The sequence below is a fragment of the Sitodiplosis mosellana genome, unplaced genomic scaffold (assembly GCF_009176505.1).
Source record: "Sitodiplosis mosellana isolate CC-2019 unplaced genomic scaffold, AAFC_SMos_1.0 Smas_scaffold_1, whole genome shotgun sequence".
NCBI classification, from domain to species: Eukaryota; Metazoa; Arthropoda; class Insecta; order Diptera; family Cecidomyiidae; genus Sitodiplosis; species Sitodiplosis mosellana.
Genome location: NW_022595244.1, coordinates 12,789,417 through 12,806,479, shown reverse-complemented (window position 1 = coordinate 12,806,479; position 17,063 = coordinate 12,789,417). Strand labels below are relative to the sequence as shown.

The window sequence follows — 17,063 nt, the reverse complement described above, 5'->3', positions numbered from 1 at the left end:
GCATAAAAAATCGAATACTCATCGAATGAAGAAATGTGAAAAAAAAAAATTATGACCGAATGGTATTCAAAAGACGTTTTTTGCATTTCAATTATTGGTAGTTGCAATTGAACGCACGCACTGAAACGTTCAGTTTGGTGTCAACGGGAAAACGCATTGACAGCTTCGCATACAATCTAACGCAAACGTTCAGCATGGAGAATGGCAACCGTGAAAAGGAATGTGCAAAAACGAGACGGACTGCTCTGTCAGTCCGAGACTTGCGACAACTATCATATCATGGCTCACCGTCCGTCCGTCCGTTTATGTATGAAATCAAATTAGCCGAACTATCAAACATTTACTACTGAAAGCAACATTTTACACAAACGCACACAAATGTTCAATCGAAACTAAGAATAGATGTGTGTCGTCGCTAGGCTATTTTCATGAAATATGATTGGATTCAATTTTAGTGCTCAAAACCAAAATATATTCAATCATTTCCAGAAATTTTGGTTCTTTGAATGGGAATTTCGAAGAAAAATTAAATCCCCTCCTTCAGAAACACACACGAAATAAAAGTCCATAATGACATCGCCAGCGATCGCATGCCTTTTGTACGTTTTCGTCTGGGGCGAAACAGCTATCCGTCTCACTTTCGCCCAATACCATTGCACGAACTTCCAAGATTTTTCATTCATGGCGTCCATTTTATCGTTTTCAATGAGACAACGACAGTGGCAGCGACGACGGTGAAAAAAATGTATTGTCGTTTAACGCATCAATGTGAAATGGGTTAGAAGAAGAAGTTTGTGTAACATTTATGTGTAGTGTTCATTTTAAACTTAAAAAAAAGTTATTCCCATTTGAAATAAGCGTAATTTTTTTTAGTAAATACAACAATTGAATTTGTGGCTGATAATTTTTTTTTCGAGAAAAAGAACAAAATTGGATTGTAAGCGATACATAAGTGCAGAACTCAGCGAATTTTTTTTCTTCTTTATTCGAACGCTTGCCATATGTACTGTTGTTGCACGAAAAAGCGAATAGTTCAATGCGACACACATTCTATACAGTCTCTATGTGAAACATGAGTCAGGTAATGAAAAGTCGATTTTTCACATTTGAATCGGCATTTTTTCGGGGAAATTTTTACATTTTTGGAAAACTCAATAAATTTTCGATCGATTAACAGTTTTTGGGCCGTTGGGTGTGGCCATTTTCTCATGAAATTTTGCTGTGGAAAATTGAGTAAATGTACGCGATTCCCATTCAATGTGCTCAAAATTTTGTGTATCACAATACATGGTGTTTTGGTCTGATATCAAGATAATATTTACATTGTTTACCCCAAAGATTGGTGGTTGATTTTTTCGATTTTCCGATAGTGTTCCATGTATTTTTTGGCTGCAATACGTACTTTGAACCATGCCATGTACAAAAAATACGATTTTCAACGATTCGATCGGGGACCCTTTTTTGCAATTTTCAACCAAAACAAATGCCTTTAAAATGATCATTTTACGACAATTTGTCGTTATTCCAGCGGTTTAAACGGAATTTTCGGTATTTTTTACAATTTTCCACGATTTCATCACGTCGACATTCTCATTTAAAGGTTACGTAATCATCTTTTACGCAGTTAAATCAAATTTTTCATTGTGATTACGGCGGATCGATGACAAAATTTATAGTTTGTTTTGGCGCCTTTTTTGGATTTTTGCAGCCAATAACCTTTGCAAATCGATTGTTTCTATGCAGTTTTATCATTTTTGAACATTTTTCTCCAATATTTTGGTCAAGATACAGAAATAAACACGTTTTAGAGCCTTTTAAGGGACTTTTCTAGTAAAAATCGATCGATTTTTAGATAATTTCAATGGGTTTTTAGCAGTTTTCCGGCTTTTTACTCCTTTTTGTTTACTTTTTAAACTTGTCCTTGATATTTCAATGCTCATCGGGTGTCGATTTTCCGAGCCAATTCCGATCGGAACAAAATGTTTTTTTCACCATTTAAACCACTGTTTTCAGCTGGATTCATTCAATTTCATTGTATTTTGGTCCACAGGATCTTGAAGAAAGTTTCGAGTCCAATAGAGATGGCAGCAACAGTGATGGTTCTTCATCCGGTAGCGACAGGTAATTCAGTGAATCAATTTTACAAGTGATGATCTGCCAGTGGATTGTGTTTTATTGATGGGCATTTTTTGTGTTTGTGTATGACATAGTGATTCCGATGGATCGTCGTCTTCATCGAGCAGCGGCTCATCAAGCTCGTCAAATTCAAGTAATGCATCACGACAAAGTCACCAGTCAAACAGTGCAAATGTATCAAAAACGGTAGCCAATAATTCAAGTGGAGGATCAACGTTGAATCAGTCAAAAGGTTCAACAAATCATTCGTCGTCGGAGAAATCGGCTTCCGATGGATCACAATCCAGCTCAGATGATAGCTCCGACAATGAAAATGCCGAACAAAATAACTCAAATAACGCAAGTAGTGCAAATTCCGATTCAAATGACTCGGACAACGCTGAAAATGAATTGAACCAAGAGCCGGAATCGAAGAGTAGCGACGATGACGATGAAAGTTATCAAGAAACAAAACGAACGCCACGGCCGAGAAAGGCGACACAGCCACCCAAACGTACGGCAGCAAATAATCGACGAAAGAAAAAGTATGTCCCTTTTTGTTGTGCAAATTGAAATCAATCATGATTTATTTAATTGGAATTGTGTTTGTGTGTTTTTCCATTTCAATTTGTGTCTGATCGCAGATGGGATGAAACATCGGATGAGGACAGTGCCTCAATGGAGCCAAGTAATAGCGAAGATGAACGATATAGTGACCAAAATCGTAGACCACGCAGGCAAGCTGCAGTTGCAACAAAAAAACAACAAGCCAAACGAAACGCAGCCAGAAGGAAAAACTATTCCTCAGGCGATGACAGTGATTCCGATGACGAACAAAAAAGGTGCGTTCATTTAGTTTTTTGTTAATTGAATAAACGAAGTGGCTAGTGTCTGATGGTGTCTGAGGTCAAATGTGTTTAGTGAATGGTTGGCAGTAGTGAAGTGGATCGAATGTGTGCAGTAATCAAATTTTGTATGTTTATCCAACATAAACATTAGGTCTGCGACTCGTCGTACGGCAGCTGCAGTTAGTTATAAAGAGGCTAGTGAAGACGAAAAAACCGATTCGGAAGACTTGATTGATGTGGACTATGATGAACCATCAGTATTAGCGAACCAAGACGAATCGGACAAAAGTGAGACGATCGAACGTGTGATTCAACGGCGAATCGGCAAACGAGGAGATACAGGTAACAAGACAACGATCTATGCAATGGAAGATCAGAATGGTGTGAGTTCGGATACACAAAACGACACCAAGTCAATGGCATCGACAAAACATGGCAATGACACCGAAGTACAGTATTTAATCAAGTGGAAGGGTTGGTCATACATCCATTGCACGTGGGAATCCGAAGAAACAATACGGGAACAAAAAGTCAAAGGCATTAAAAAGCTGGAGAACTACATCAAAAAGGAGCGTGACATTGAATATTGGCGAAAGTATGCGAATGTTGAGGACATCGATTATTACGAATGCCAATTGGAACTGCAGCAGGATTTATTGAAATCCTACAACAATGTTGAACGAATCATTGCCGAGTTACAAAAGCCGGACGGTGCATTAGATTATTTGTGCAAATGGGAAAGTTTACCGTATGCCGAAGCAACGTGGGAAGACTCTGAACTTGTGCTACTCCATTGGCCCGAGAAGATTCAAGATTTTACACGGCGCGAACAATCGGTTCAAACGCCATCCCGCCAATCCCGTGCCATCAAGTATCGTCCAAAGTTTCATCAGCTCAAAGAGCAACCGGAGTACATGGGCGAGGATAGAGGACTCAAGCTACGTGACTACCAAATGGATGGTCTGAATTGGTTAATCTTAACATGGTGCAAAGAGAATTCTGTGATCTTAGCCGATGAAATGGGTCTGGGAAAGGTAAATACCACTTGAGTGATTAATTTTTTCATTGAAATTGTACTAAATTGTCTTTTTCACCTCATTTCAGACCATCCAAACCATATGTTTTTTAAATTATTTGTTCAAATCGCAATCACTGTACGGACCATTTTTGTGTGTTGTGCCGTTGAGTACGATGACCGCATGGCAGCGTGAGTTTGCCATTTGGGCGCCAGAAATGAACATCATCACATATTTGGGCGATGTTCAATCACGTGAAATTATCCGGCAATATGAATGGTGCTTCGCAAATACGAATCGACTGAAATTCAACGCGATTCTCACCACTTATGAAATTTTGCTAAAAGACAAAGCATTTTTGGGATGCGTCAGTTGGGCCGCCTTACTTGTTGATGAGGCGCATCGTTTGAAAAACGATGATTCGCTTCTGTACAAAGCACTGTACGAATTTGATACAAACCATCGGCTTTTGATCACCGGTACACCGCTACAGAATTCGCTGAAAGAGCTGTGGGCTCTATTGCATTTCATTATGCCAGCCAAATTTACCAATTGGGAAGAATTTGAAACAATACACGAGAATGCAGCCGAAAAAGGATATGCACGATTGCACAAGCAATTGGAGCCGTATATTTTGCGGCGTGTAAAAAAGGACGTCGAGAAAAGTCTTCCGGCTAAAGTGGAGCAAATCTTGCGCGTGGAAATGACATCGATACAAAAACAATATTACAAATGGATTCTGACGAAGAATTTCAATGCACTGCGAAAGGGTTCAAAGGGTTCGACGAGCACATTCTTGAATATTATCATCGAATTGAAGAAATGCTGTAATCATGCGTCGCTGATACGACAACATGAATTAGAGCAAACGTACCAGCACAGTGATGCTCTTCAAATGCTTCTCAAGGGCTCTGGAAAACTAGTGCTGCTCGATAAATTGTTGTGTCGACTACGGGAAACTGGTCATCGTGTACTCGTACGTATTGTTTTTTTTTGTTGTTGTTGATTGTTTACTAATTCCCTCTTTAGCGTTTAAATAAAAATTTAACAAACCATCCATTTTCACTGCAGATTTTCAGTCAAATGGTTCGAATGTTGGACATTCTGGCGGAATATTTGCAAAAGCGGCATTTCACATTTCAACGACTGGACGGCAGCATTAAAGGAGAGATTCGAAAGCAAGCATTGGATCACTTTAATGCTGAAGGCTCTCAGGACTTTTGCTTTTTGCTGTCGACACGTGCTGGAGGCTTGGGCATTAATTTAGCTACTGCCGACACCGTTATTATCTTTGATTCCGATTGGAATCCACAGAATGACTTACAAGCTCAAGCAAGAGCACATCGTATCGGCCAAAAGAATCAAGTGAACATTTATCGATTAGTTACTGCACGTAGTGTTGAAGAGGATATTGTTGAGCGTGCCAAGCAAAAGATGGTTCTCGATCATTTAGTTATTCAACGAATGGACACAACGGGTCGAACAGTTTTGGATAAGAATAGTTCGTCAACATCGACACCATTCAATAAGGATGATTTATCGGCAATTTTAAAGTTTGGCGCTGAGGAATTGTTCAAAGATGAAGCTGAGGGCGATGGAGACGATTTGATATGTGATATTGATGAGATTCTACGACGGGCTGAGACACGTGATGAGGCACCAACAATGGTTGGCGATGAACTCCTTTCTGCATTTAAAGTTGCATCGTTTGCTGCATTTGACGAAGATGCCGAAGAATCGGTTGTTAGTCCATCAACCAAATCTGCGTATAATAAATTGAGTAGGGGAAACGATGCAATCAACGAAGGTATGTATCTGATGGTAGATGGCAGATGGCAGAGAGAGTAATAGATAACAAATTTAACTGCGCATATAAATGTAGTGCAAAGATTGAAACTGTTGACAATTGAATGTGGAGAATGAATTAAATTTCACAGATTTGTAATCTAATATTTACTATCAAAGTATGCTGCTCTTTTACTATGAAATGACATAGTAACAAATGTCAAAACTACATTTTTGTGCGTAGTGTTAACCTATTGAAATCGTACTAATTTTTTTTTACTTTTAATTCGGAATTTATAACCATGGTTTATTGTTGCTACACAGGAGAGACGTCACAAGACTGGGATGAAATTATACCCGACCATTTCCGCAGAAAGGTCGAAGAAGAAGCGCGCAACAAAGAAATGGAAGACTTGTATCTACCACCCAGAAATCGAAAAACCTTACAACAAATCAACCAGCAGGCCGATGAAAGTGGCGAAAAACGGGGCAAAAAACGGAAGAAGCGAAAAAGCGAGGATGACAGTGAGAATGAAAGTGCCGCAGGAAGTGACGAGGATCGACCGAAAAAACGTGGACGACCATCGCTCAAAGAGAAGTTCTGCAATTTCACTGATGCTGAACTGCGCAAGTTTATCAAGAGTTACAAAAAGTTTCCGGTGCCACTGAAGAGACTCGATGCGATTGCATTAGACGCTGAACTACAGGAAAAACCATTGACCGACTTAAAAAAGATCGGTGAAATGTTACGGGATCGTTGTGTCAAATTTTTGGCCGAGCTCAAAGATCTGCCGCCACAAGATAAAAAAGCGGCCAAAGCTGAAGCCGAAGCCGACGGCGAGGGTGGTAAAAAGAAAGGCGTTCGTGCTGGATTTTCTATAAAATTCGGTGGTGTTTCATTTAATGCAAAAACACTGATGGCATGTGAAGAAGAGCTGGCACCGTTGGATGAGGTCATACCAAGTAATCCGACGGAGCGGGCTAAATGGCTGTTTGACATTAAAACCAGACCGGCCAATTTCGATGTAGAATGGTCAGCCGAAGATGACTCAAGACTGTTACGTGGCATCTACCAATATGGTATTGGATCGTGGGAGGCAATGAAAATGGATCCATCGCTGAATCTCTCTGAAAAAATATTAGCCAATGACAGTAATAAGAAACCGCAAGGAAAACATCTACAATCACGCGCTGAATACTTACTCAAGATCATTCGAAAGAATTTGGAACTAACGAAAGGAATGGGCAAAGGTAAGGGTAAGAAGCCACGCAAACCGAAAGAACCGAAACCGGCCAAATCCAAAGATATTATTGAGCACGATGCTGTTTCATCGGCCGATGACGAGAAAAAGTCAAAGAAAGAACCGAAGAAGGAGCCACATGCACCAGTCGTTGCTGCCGTCGCCCATGAGAACAACAATTCTAATGATCGTACAATACAACCACCAGCACAGCCACACAATCATCACCATCACCATCATCATCATCATCAGCAGCCTTCTCAAAGTATACCCAACAGCCACGATGAAGTCAGCAATGGTTCAACTACCAAGGAAACTGCCAAAAATTCAACAAAAAAATCGAAAGCAAATAAGGAAAAGAAAAATAAAACGAAAACTGAAGGTCCGATGCATTTCACTGCTAACAATGAGCCGGCTCGGCTGGACGTGCTTGGCGGTCTGGATCCATCGGTGTTCAACGAATGCAAAGAGAAAATGCGACCCGTCAAGAAGGCGTTGAAAGCGCTCGACAATCCCGACCAAACTCTCAGCAATGCCGATCAAGTGAATCACACAAGGGCTTGCTTGGTTAGCATTGGCAAACAAATTGAATTATGTCTTGCAGAGTACAAAGAACAAGAGAAAATCAAAGAGTGGCGAAGTAATTTGTGGCACTTTGTTTCGAAATTCACCGAATTCGATGCAAAGAAACTGTTTAAATTGTACAGACACGCCATTAAAAAGGAGGATGAGGGTGATGGTAAGTCATCAGCAACGTCATCGCCGGTTAAAAATGCAAAAGATTCAGCGAAAGAATCAAAAGGTGGCCAAGAACATAAGGATAAATCAGGGCATAATTCAGACGAAAAGCAACTGCGCAAGGAAAAGAAGAGAATGCAACGCGAGAAAGAGCGCAGAGAACGGGATGAACACAACAACCGTTATCGGCAAGATGACACGAGTAATAGTCTGGAAAATGGCACCAGTTCACACAAAGATGAAGCGAGCAAACGAAGGCTTGAGGAAGGTGAACTCGAAGAACCGCCATCGAGACCATACAAAAGGCAACACACGGACAACAGGTACAATTCAGTGGAAGTTTACTTTAAATTTTCAAGAGAAAAAAAATAACATTTTCATTATATGCAGAACTGGTCGACCGGGCAAAGAAGATCGAAGCCGATGGGAATCAAATGACCATGAGCACGGTCGTGTTCGACACAATTCTGGTTCACATTCTCAGCCACCAGGCACACCTCATCTACCAAACACACCGCAACGCATGCCGCCCGGCTATGAAGGCCGAGATCGTGCAATGTACACTTCGGGTGGCGACTCAGAGCGATGGCGCGGTGACAGGTAAGAAGACAATCATTATTGTCATTAGAAAGTCTTTAATTCAACAGATGAACATCGAATGATAAATGTGATTTTCAGATACGGCGATCACAAACGCTTTGATGGCTACAATCGAGGAACACCACACGGTTACCACAACAGAGACAGAGATCATCGGGACAGAGATAGGGATCGAGAAAGAGGAGACCGAAGAGGCATTGATAACAGAAGGTAAGCTCAACACATGTGTGAATTTCAAACGGTCTGACTGTATTCAAATGACGATGCATTTCAATAGCAGATATCCGCCGATGGGATACCCAAGCAACCATTACATATCTCACAAAGCACCGTACTATCCTCCGGAAGGCGGTCCAAATCCTGCGAATAGTAGTGGCGGTGCTGCCTACCGATATCCACCTGGCAGCAGTTCGGATTGGGGACGAGAACGTGACTTTGATTATCGGCGTGATTATGATCGAAGGGCACCGCCGCCATCGGGCACTTCATAACAAAATGCAAACTCTGAATGAAGCTGAATGTTCGAATTAGGTCGAAAGAGAATCGGTCTCTTGTGTGATGTTTAAAATTATTCGAAGCAAAAAACACGATATTCCTTTCCTTTAACTTATTTGCTTAAGGTCATAAGAATAACAACAATAAAATCTCTTCGCGAAGAGATGACTGCAGTTACAGCAAACAAATAAAATGAACTTTTTTTATGCGTGAAAGGAAACAAATAAATGAAAATGAACGTAAATTCTATTTTTGGTTATATGATCAGCACAAACAATTTCAGCATACACTAGCAACAACAAAAAATGTATGCCTTCATACAGAAACCTAATTATTATTGTAATGCAAAAAAGAAATTTTGAGAGAAAAAGAGAAAATATATTATAATTTGTAAAAAAAAAAAAATTGATAGCAAATGGAAGAGAGAGCTCGTCGTTTTATTTTTTAATCAGCTGTGTGAGCAGTAATGCTATGACTATAAATATGATAGTCTAAATTCGAGAGAAATAATTTGTCGCAATTAAGCAATCATCAATCAAATTATATTTATTTAATACGATGATAGAAAACGATATTTTAATCAACAATGCAAACAAGAAGAAGACATAAAATGAGCATGTAATGAATCATCGAGTATATGAAAGCAAAAGTCGAATATTAATTGTTTTGTAATGATAAAACGCATGTAAGCCAATATTAAAAGAGAAAAAAAAATAATTCTGGAATCATTGAGCAACAAATTAATAATTCTGAACACATGTTAATAAGACCAGAATTCCGAAATAAAAATGAAATCTGTTTTGCAAACAGCTGAAACATTGAAACGTTGTATTTTTATTTTCATTGCAAAATGGCGGTCACACTCAGCGAGACTGTCAATCGAAATTGATTCAGCCATTGGTTGAATTTAACCAAACGTATCTACGTAAGTACGGAGTAATACTTTTACTTACCCATTAAAATTTGAATAGCCTGCGGCCAAAGTAATGATCAAATGAAACAAACGTGCGTGTTCGGTATCCATATTACTAATGTATCATATAAATATTTTTTTTTATTTTTCTCCGTTTAATCTTAATTTATAATTTGGTTGCCTTTACTTTATTTTAAATATAATTTTCATCATAGCATTTGTTCTCTCTGTGTGTGTTCTCTCTATCGTACGGTTGTGTAGTAAATAGTTTTAAAATTGATCAAGGGTTTTTGTTCTGCTTGATTTGATGTTAAATGTTCTAATTTAAATCGCATTTTTCTGTCGCAGACATTTTCATTGATGCGGTTTGTTTTTGTCATTGGTGATTCTAATATTCATTCCAATTTCAAGGTAGATAATAAATGGAATTTTTTTTTTCGTCTAAGAGTAGTGCTTCTGATGCAGTAATTTATTTTTCTCGTGTTGTTGCTTTGGTTTAAATTTCGTCAATTTTACGCATAACTTATTTAGTTTCGGTAACATGAATAGTGGTGAGATTAAGTCGTATAATTGCAGCGAATCGAATATTATGGATCGGAAAGAATGGTTTACAAAAACCAGGATAAATTTATACAAAAATAAAATGGGAATGAAATTGCTTCAATTCCGTATAATGATTGTGTAAGTGTGTAATAAATAGCCTTTGCGAATCGACTAAAAAAAATTGGAATCTAATGTGTGTGTGTGTGTTTTTCAAATTTTGAAGAAGATATCATTTATCAAAAGATTTCAATAATATAATCATAGAACTACGAACAGGTTGTGTTTGTTTGGTAATTTTTCGTTCAAAAATGTGTGATCATGCTACAAAGTCCCAACATTAATAACTTGATCAAAGTTAATCAAGAAGGAAAAACATATCCTAACATATTATCTGTATTTACATAAAATCTATGTATAAAAACTCATTTTTTTTTTGGTTTTATTTTCATTTCTTTTTCATTGCATCATTTGGTTTTTTCTTCTTAAAACACAACCGATATACGTTAATATTTCTGTTTCATTTTTTTAAACATGATTATTTTGATTCGTCGTATATAATTAGGTTATTGATTAATTTTTTCTTCTTTTAATTTGATAAATTGTTGTTTAACTTTGGTGAACGTCCAATTCCATGAGCAAATATACTCATTCTGGGAACTAGAGAAAAACCATAGAAACTATTGAGAGCTGCTTGTGAAAGTTGCCAAAAATCAAAATCGAATTGTGTGAAATCAGCTATGCTCAAATGGTGGAAAATCACCGGAGAAGAAAAAGAAAGGACATTTTTTGGATTTCTGTATTCTGAGCGGTAGTCAACCGGTTTTCTTTACATATATAATAATTGGGGGAATTGTTGATTTTCATTTACTCCTTCTGCTCGATATGGGGCGCTAAACGAAAACACATTAAACGCGTATCATTTAATTTAAGTCCTCTCTTTAGTACGGTGCTCACATTGAAAACGATTTGTCACGTAAACTCTTCTAGTTTTATAATATCTAACATAGATAAATTGCAATTACATACGCCATTTTGGTTGTTTTTTTCTCCTTTAACCTCATGTTTTATTTCACTTAATAACCCTGTAATATTTGGAAACGGAAAACACATACTAACAGTTTTGTCTCGATTTAATTTGTCTTTTGTTAAAAATGAAATTTGGTGCATTTTTCTTTTGAATCACCATTAGAAACCATATGTGTTTACCATGGCGTTTTCATTGTTATCATTAATTTAATATCTAATAATTCAATAGAGCAGTTTTTATTGGGTTTATTTTTAAACACAGTTTCTACCCTTGTTTTTTTTTCAAGCATAAACACATTAAGTCCCTTTCCACGAGTAGTTTTTCGTTTGGATAAAAAGTTTCAAAACAAAATGAATTGGATCGAATCACACAAATCATGGGTTGGACCCATTCAACGGTTATTAGTTTTAAATGCATTTAATCTATTGATTTCGATTTGCATTTTCATTAAAATTTACACGAGTTCAAGGGAAACCATTTGGAAAAACGTTCTCTGCTCATTTTTCTCAGTTGCACGTGAATTACGAGGAATTCACCTTGAATTTTTATTCATTATTTTGGCTTATCTGGTTGGTTTTGGCATTAAAAAATTCTGGACAAATTAAAAAACAAACAGTCATACACCTACACGCTTATTAATATTAGAGTTTATATGTGGGTTCAATCAAAATCTTACAAAAAATCGTCAAAGCATCAATCTCATCATTGTTGGGTAAAAAAAAAGGATTTTACCAAGATTTACACAATAACAACCGTAATTTTTTCTTTGTTTTATTTTATTTTTTTGTTCAATTGCGTTGTAGCAAAATGCATGTGTTGAATGTGACTTGCAAGCATAAGATTCCGATATATTTGTTGTTTTTTTTTAAATATTCTGGTTTTGTAGGTAGATTCTTCAAGGATTTAGGCTGTGTGATTCGGCTATGTGTTTCGTGTTAATAAATTTCGCCATTTGATAAAGTGCCGTTTTGTGACTTGTTTTTAATCTATTAAAAATGTTTCTTTGTTGTTGTTGTTGTTGTTGTTGTATATTTTTGTTCGAAAATCGCAATTGCTGTGGGTTTGTTTTTTTATTTGGTGTAAACGATATTTGCGGTACGGTACTACGTATGTAGATATATATACATATATGTATGAAGCTGAGCTCCTAATCAACGTCTGGTACAAAAGAGATTATGGTGAGAAAATGAGAACCAATGCTCTTGCTGTCTAATAAATTTCATTTGACATTCACTCTTGAGGTGTCGGACACTTTGATTCGTTCGTGCTAGTAATTTATGTTTTGTTTAAATTACGGAATCGATTTCGAATACAAAGATGGAAATATACTATCTATTTTCAATGTGGAACAACTTACATTGACATGGAAAGCATCTTAAATTGAGCAGGGCTCGGTAAGTGAGATTTCAAAAAATGCATTTTGGCTGACCATCGATATAAGTCAAATTAAAAAGCAAAGAAAAATAAATTGGACGAAACTCCCTTCACTTCAAGGACACATTCTTTTTCACAATTTCGAAAATAATTCATTTCTTCTTATCATAGAAATATCTATTTTTGGTTAGCTTAACATAAATTTATAGCCATTTAAAATTTAAATTTAAGGAATAAATAATTCGTGTGCATTTGGCGCATTCAATATAACAATTGTCCATAACAAGAAGAAACTCTTTTTATTCCAAATATTCAAAACCGATTTTGGATAATATTTTAACCAAATCAATTTCTTAATAAATAAAATGCAGAATTTTGCTTGGGTTCTAATTTTGATTGATGATCAAACGATGAAGTGTACGAAATATAGCCGTAAAATGCGTTTATTGGCATAGCAAAATTAATGATTGTAAAATTTCGAATTGGATCCACCAAAATAGATGTCGAATAGCAAAAGAGCTATGTTGCGATGGTCAGCCTGGAATAGTTAGAGAAATTTTCACCTTTTTTTCTCGAAGAAAAATGTTGACACACAATTTTCTTTTCCAAATAAACAAAGTTACTTTTCCATGGTAAACATTTCAATCATTTCAATGGACAAAGATCTTAAATTTACGGTTTTTCATACATCAAAGATTAGGTTTGATAGAAACCCGACGCGATTAGGCTATGTAAATGTCGACCAAAACCAATAAAATTCACTCTCAATTCAGCATTTGTGGCAAATCGATTTCTCTCTGTCAATTTTAAATTCGTCATGTGTTCTCCAACAATTTGTGTTGCACATTAAATTTGTTCATCAATTAATTTGGCTAGATAAAGTTAGGTAATTTGTTGTTGTCTTAATTTTTGTATCTTAATGCGATGCTAATTTTCTGTTTTTTTTTCCTCTTTTTTTTTTCTTAAAAAAGACTTAATTCTCCTCCTCATCTCTGAATCTGAAAAATGGAGAAAAAAAAAACAATATGATTCAAGATTGTTTTTGGTCCACTATCGTATCATTATTGTATCTTGTCATTCAACGAACACTTACAGATACGTAGACCAATAAACGAGGTTGAACAGGGCGAAAACGAGTGGGAATGTTATTCGCGATATAACGTCGATTCTTTTCGATCTAGAACATTGTCTATTATAAGTTTTTGTATATTTTTTTTTTCGAGGGAGGTAGATCAGGAGGGGACATTTGATTTGCGTGAATGTAATTTATGGAGAGTGGATGTGGTATTGTGTGTTGTGTATGTGGATGTGTATTTGTTTGTGTGTATGTGTGTTTGTTTATTTTTTCATATGTGGAAATCGAAAAAAAAGAAAGAATTTTGATTAGCTCGTTTGTGTTAGCGGTATTTAGTTAGTTTCACAACATCAAGGCACGCAATTCATTTCCAATCAATTTACAATAGTTCGATTTGTTTTGGTAAATTTTAGAAAAAATAGATAATTCTTCGCAAACTATTCGGTTCATTCATAGGTCAAATACGATTTCAAACATTTCGCAATAGTGGAATTTATTGTGCATAATAAGTAAAGTGTAAAAATGTGCATTGTTTTCTCGTTTTTTCCCGTTCCCATGTTCGGTTATAAAAAGAAACTTGAACGTTTGTTGACTTTATTTATGAGGTCGAAGTAAGAAAATATACGCAACACGAATTTGCATTCCATCTTAATGCCAATTGAAAAAAAAACTCCGTTGCTATGCATTTAAAATCCTTTTACAACTTCAGCATATTAATGGCGCCTACGAATGAAAATATCATCTTGAATTTCATCCAATTACCGGATATATTCGAGTACTTGTCGGCCAGCCAAGCGTCTCGGCTAAATTTGGAAATTATAATTCCATCGTGATTGAAAGGTGAATGTAATGCATGTCATCTTGATGTTTTTCATTACATCCACTTAACGATGCTTAATAGAATTATCGTAATTGCCGTATTCCGTGGCATTTGTAATATTCAATTTCGAGCATTTTTTCAACTAAGAAAATTTTGGGAGAAAAAAAGAATTGAAATTCTCTTTTCTTCGTCTTAACTTTCATTGAAATTACTGGTGCTTCAAATCACACGATTCCTTCGTGATGGCTTCTGATGTGGCACATTTTTACACTTTTTAGTCAATAAATGTTTAATTTTTTTTTGTTCAAATTTACTTTGGAAAAAAAATTCAACAAACAACCAACGGAAGAAAAATACGGTACCATTTTGATTAAATTTGCATTCATTTGAATTAGGTTCGAGTTTTATTCGAGGGTATTTCAAATCGTATACGCAAAAACGAACGCACAAATAAGATTCAATCCAATAAATGTTCAATCGCAAACAAATTTTACAATATCGATATGAAACTAGCTCAAAGCCAAGCCACAAGAGCTCTGGAAAAGAAACTAGTGCTCACGAAAAAAACAAAAGAAAAAAAAAATGAAACATAATCCGATGCAATCAGTTGACATTTCAATTTTCTACCATTTCGCACAGCCAATTTTAATGGTTTCGTTCAACTAAAACGTAACAGCGTCAGACGATTGCATCGATGTGAATTCAACGAAACAATATAAAATAAAGTAACTAAATCAGCCAGAACAAATGCTTCAACAGAAAATCGGCTTCGAATGAACAAAATAAACAGATAAAGAAGAGAGAAAAATAAAGGAAATTGTCAATTGCTAAGTGGAAAAAAAATCAGGTCTGAATCAATGTTTACTTGGAATTCGTGTAAAATTGTATATATTCATTGAGAGATGCAAATATGAGCATGAGCGAATTCAAATGTTTAAGAAATAAGTAGCTTATAATAAATATACAGAAACAGTGACAGTTGTATACAACTCAAGAGAAAAAAAAAACAGTTTGAATATATCAAATAGTGGGAAATGCAAACAAAACCAATGAAATGCGCTTATCATTCAATTGATGTTAGAATATGGAAATTACCTTGTGGGAAACTTCGTTGTGTGGCAATCGGGAAAGAAGAGAGAGATTTTGATTAGTTCTTCTGCGTTAACGGTATATTTAGTCAGTTGGACAACAATAAGGCACTTACGTCATGTGATTGTTTGATTTCACAAAATTTCAGAAACAACAAGGATGCACATACCTTGGAGAGCCATGTACGGCAACAGTTTGGTCTTTTCGGTGGTGCCATATGCACCTCACATTGTCGTAATTTTTCCAACGCTAACGGATCGCCCGGATGACGAACCAATGGTTTCTGTCGGCGAAAAAAAAAATGGGCCAAAGATATAAATATCAATATTGTAATTCAGTGATTTAATTTTACCGAGCGAATTACCATTGCAAAGGTTGCATTACTATCGGTGTCGAGCAGATCGGAGGCTGCATCCATGCTGGCCTGTTCAAGTTCACGACGTTTTTTCTTCATATTCTCACGATGCATATCTGCCGCATGATCTAACGATAAAACAGGGCGTTCGTCGGGAAAAGAATAACCGACAAATGAAAACAAAGCGAAAGAGAAACACATAAAAAATCAACGGATTCATCAAAGAATACACTATCTCTGATCAAAATTCCAAATTACCCGAACGGGATGCATAATTGACTAGAGCAAATTCGAGCAATGCTCCAAACACGAACGTCAGACAAACACCTGTCCAAACATCAATGGCCTTGGTGTACGATACCGGTGGCAACGACGCATTTATACCGGACGTTTGTGTTGCCATTGTCAAAAGTGTGGTTACACCTTGAAGAGAGAGAAAATGGTTGCATGGATTGTTTTTGAGTTAATGTTTTGCGAGTTCATCAAATGACTTACCTAATGAAACGCGAGCTGGTACGGCTCCTTGATCCAACCAGAATGAAACCCATGATACGATAACCAACATGCAGCATGGAATATAGATTTGAATCAAATAGTACGAGAATTCGCGTTTGAATAAGAGGTCGACTTTCAAGCAGCTATATTCGCCTAGAATTCGAACAGACATTTATGTTACATGAAGACTGCTATCGAATTAAAACCAGAGGTTGGTTGCACATAAATTTATTCATATAAATTTCAAATATCAAATAAAATTATCCGATATTTTTCATGCGTCGTGTTGTTCTAACGCATTTGCCAGCTATTTATCGCTGGAATGAGATTTTCGTTTTGTTCATTTACCGTTCTTTGTCAACAATTCTGCCACTGTATCACTACATAGTATATATAGTCCATAAGAAATGTGCAGAGACGAAAATGTTCGCCATTTGATTTTACATTGCCAATACATTAGTTATGGAGATTTTTATTTTGTTTATTTTTTGTTGTTTGTAAACAAATCTGCCTATCTTTTTGCATTGCCACTGT

At 36.4% G+C, this 17,063-nt stretch overlaps 2 protein-coding genes across 3 annotated transcripts in view; one reads left to right on the top strand and one right to left on the bottom strand.

Moving 5' to 3' along the window:
* The first annotated feature begins 254 nt into the window (after window positions 1–254).
* LOC129572494 (chromodomain-helicase-DNA-binding protein 1) lies at window positions 255–9,194 on the top strand. 2 transcript variants are annotated; one of them, XM_055452459.1, is made up of 11 exons: window positions 255–1,081; window positions 2,051–2,121; window positions 2,211–2,660; window positions 2,760–2,957; window positions 3,115–3,997; window positions 4,068–4,955; window positions 5,051–5,786; window positions 6,089–8,066; window positions 8,134–8,343; window positions 8,422–8,553; window positions 8,621–9,194. In XM_055452459.1, exons 1-11 carry the CDS (start codon window positions 1,073–1,075, stop codon window positions 8,832–8,834), a joined length of 5,769 nt encoding a protein of 1,922 aa, XP_055308434.1. In that variant the 5' UTR covers window positions 255–1,072; the 3' UTR covers window positions 8,835–9,194. The 2 variants fall into 2 exon arrangements, with proteins under 2 accessions (XP_055308434.1, XP_055308441.1); XM_055452466.1 differs by having other exon boundaries at window positions 692–1,081; window positions 8,624–9,194.
* A 654-nt stretch (window positions 9,195–9,848) lies between these two features.
* Window positions 9,849–17,063, bottom strand: part of LOC129572507 (glutamate-gated chloride channel) — a gene marked incomplete in the record, with an annotated part of 22,119 nt that continues 14,904 nt past the window's right edge. The window contains 7 exon segments of the mRNA XM_055452475.1: window positions 9,849–13,693; window positions 13,789–13,872; window positions 15,686–15,696; window positions 15,849–15,962; window positions 16,044–16,162; window positions 16,293–16,457; window positions 16,530–16,682. Coding sequence (XP_055308450.1) covers window positions 13,669–13,693; window positions 13,789–13,872; window positions 15,686–15,696; window positions 15,849–15,962; window positions 16,044–16,162; window positions 16,293–16,457; window positions 16,530–16,682 — 671 coding nt within the window.

Excerpts from the sequence above, each read along its gene's own strand:
- LOC129572494 (XM_055452459.1), top strand. Across the intron at positions 5,787-6,088 it reads AAACGATGCAATCAACGAAG|GAGAGACGTCACAAGACTGG; the intron begins GTATGTATCTGA and ends GTTGCTACACAG. Across the intron at positions 8,554-8,620 it reads AGAGGCATTGATAACAGAAG|CAGATATCCGCCGATGGGAT; the intron begins GTAAGCTCAACA and ends GCATTTCAATAG.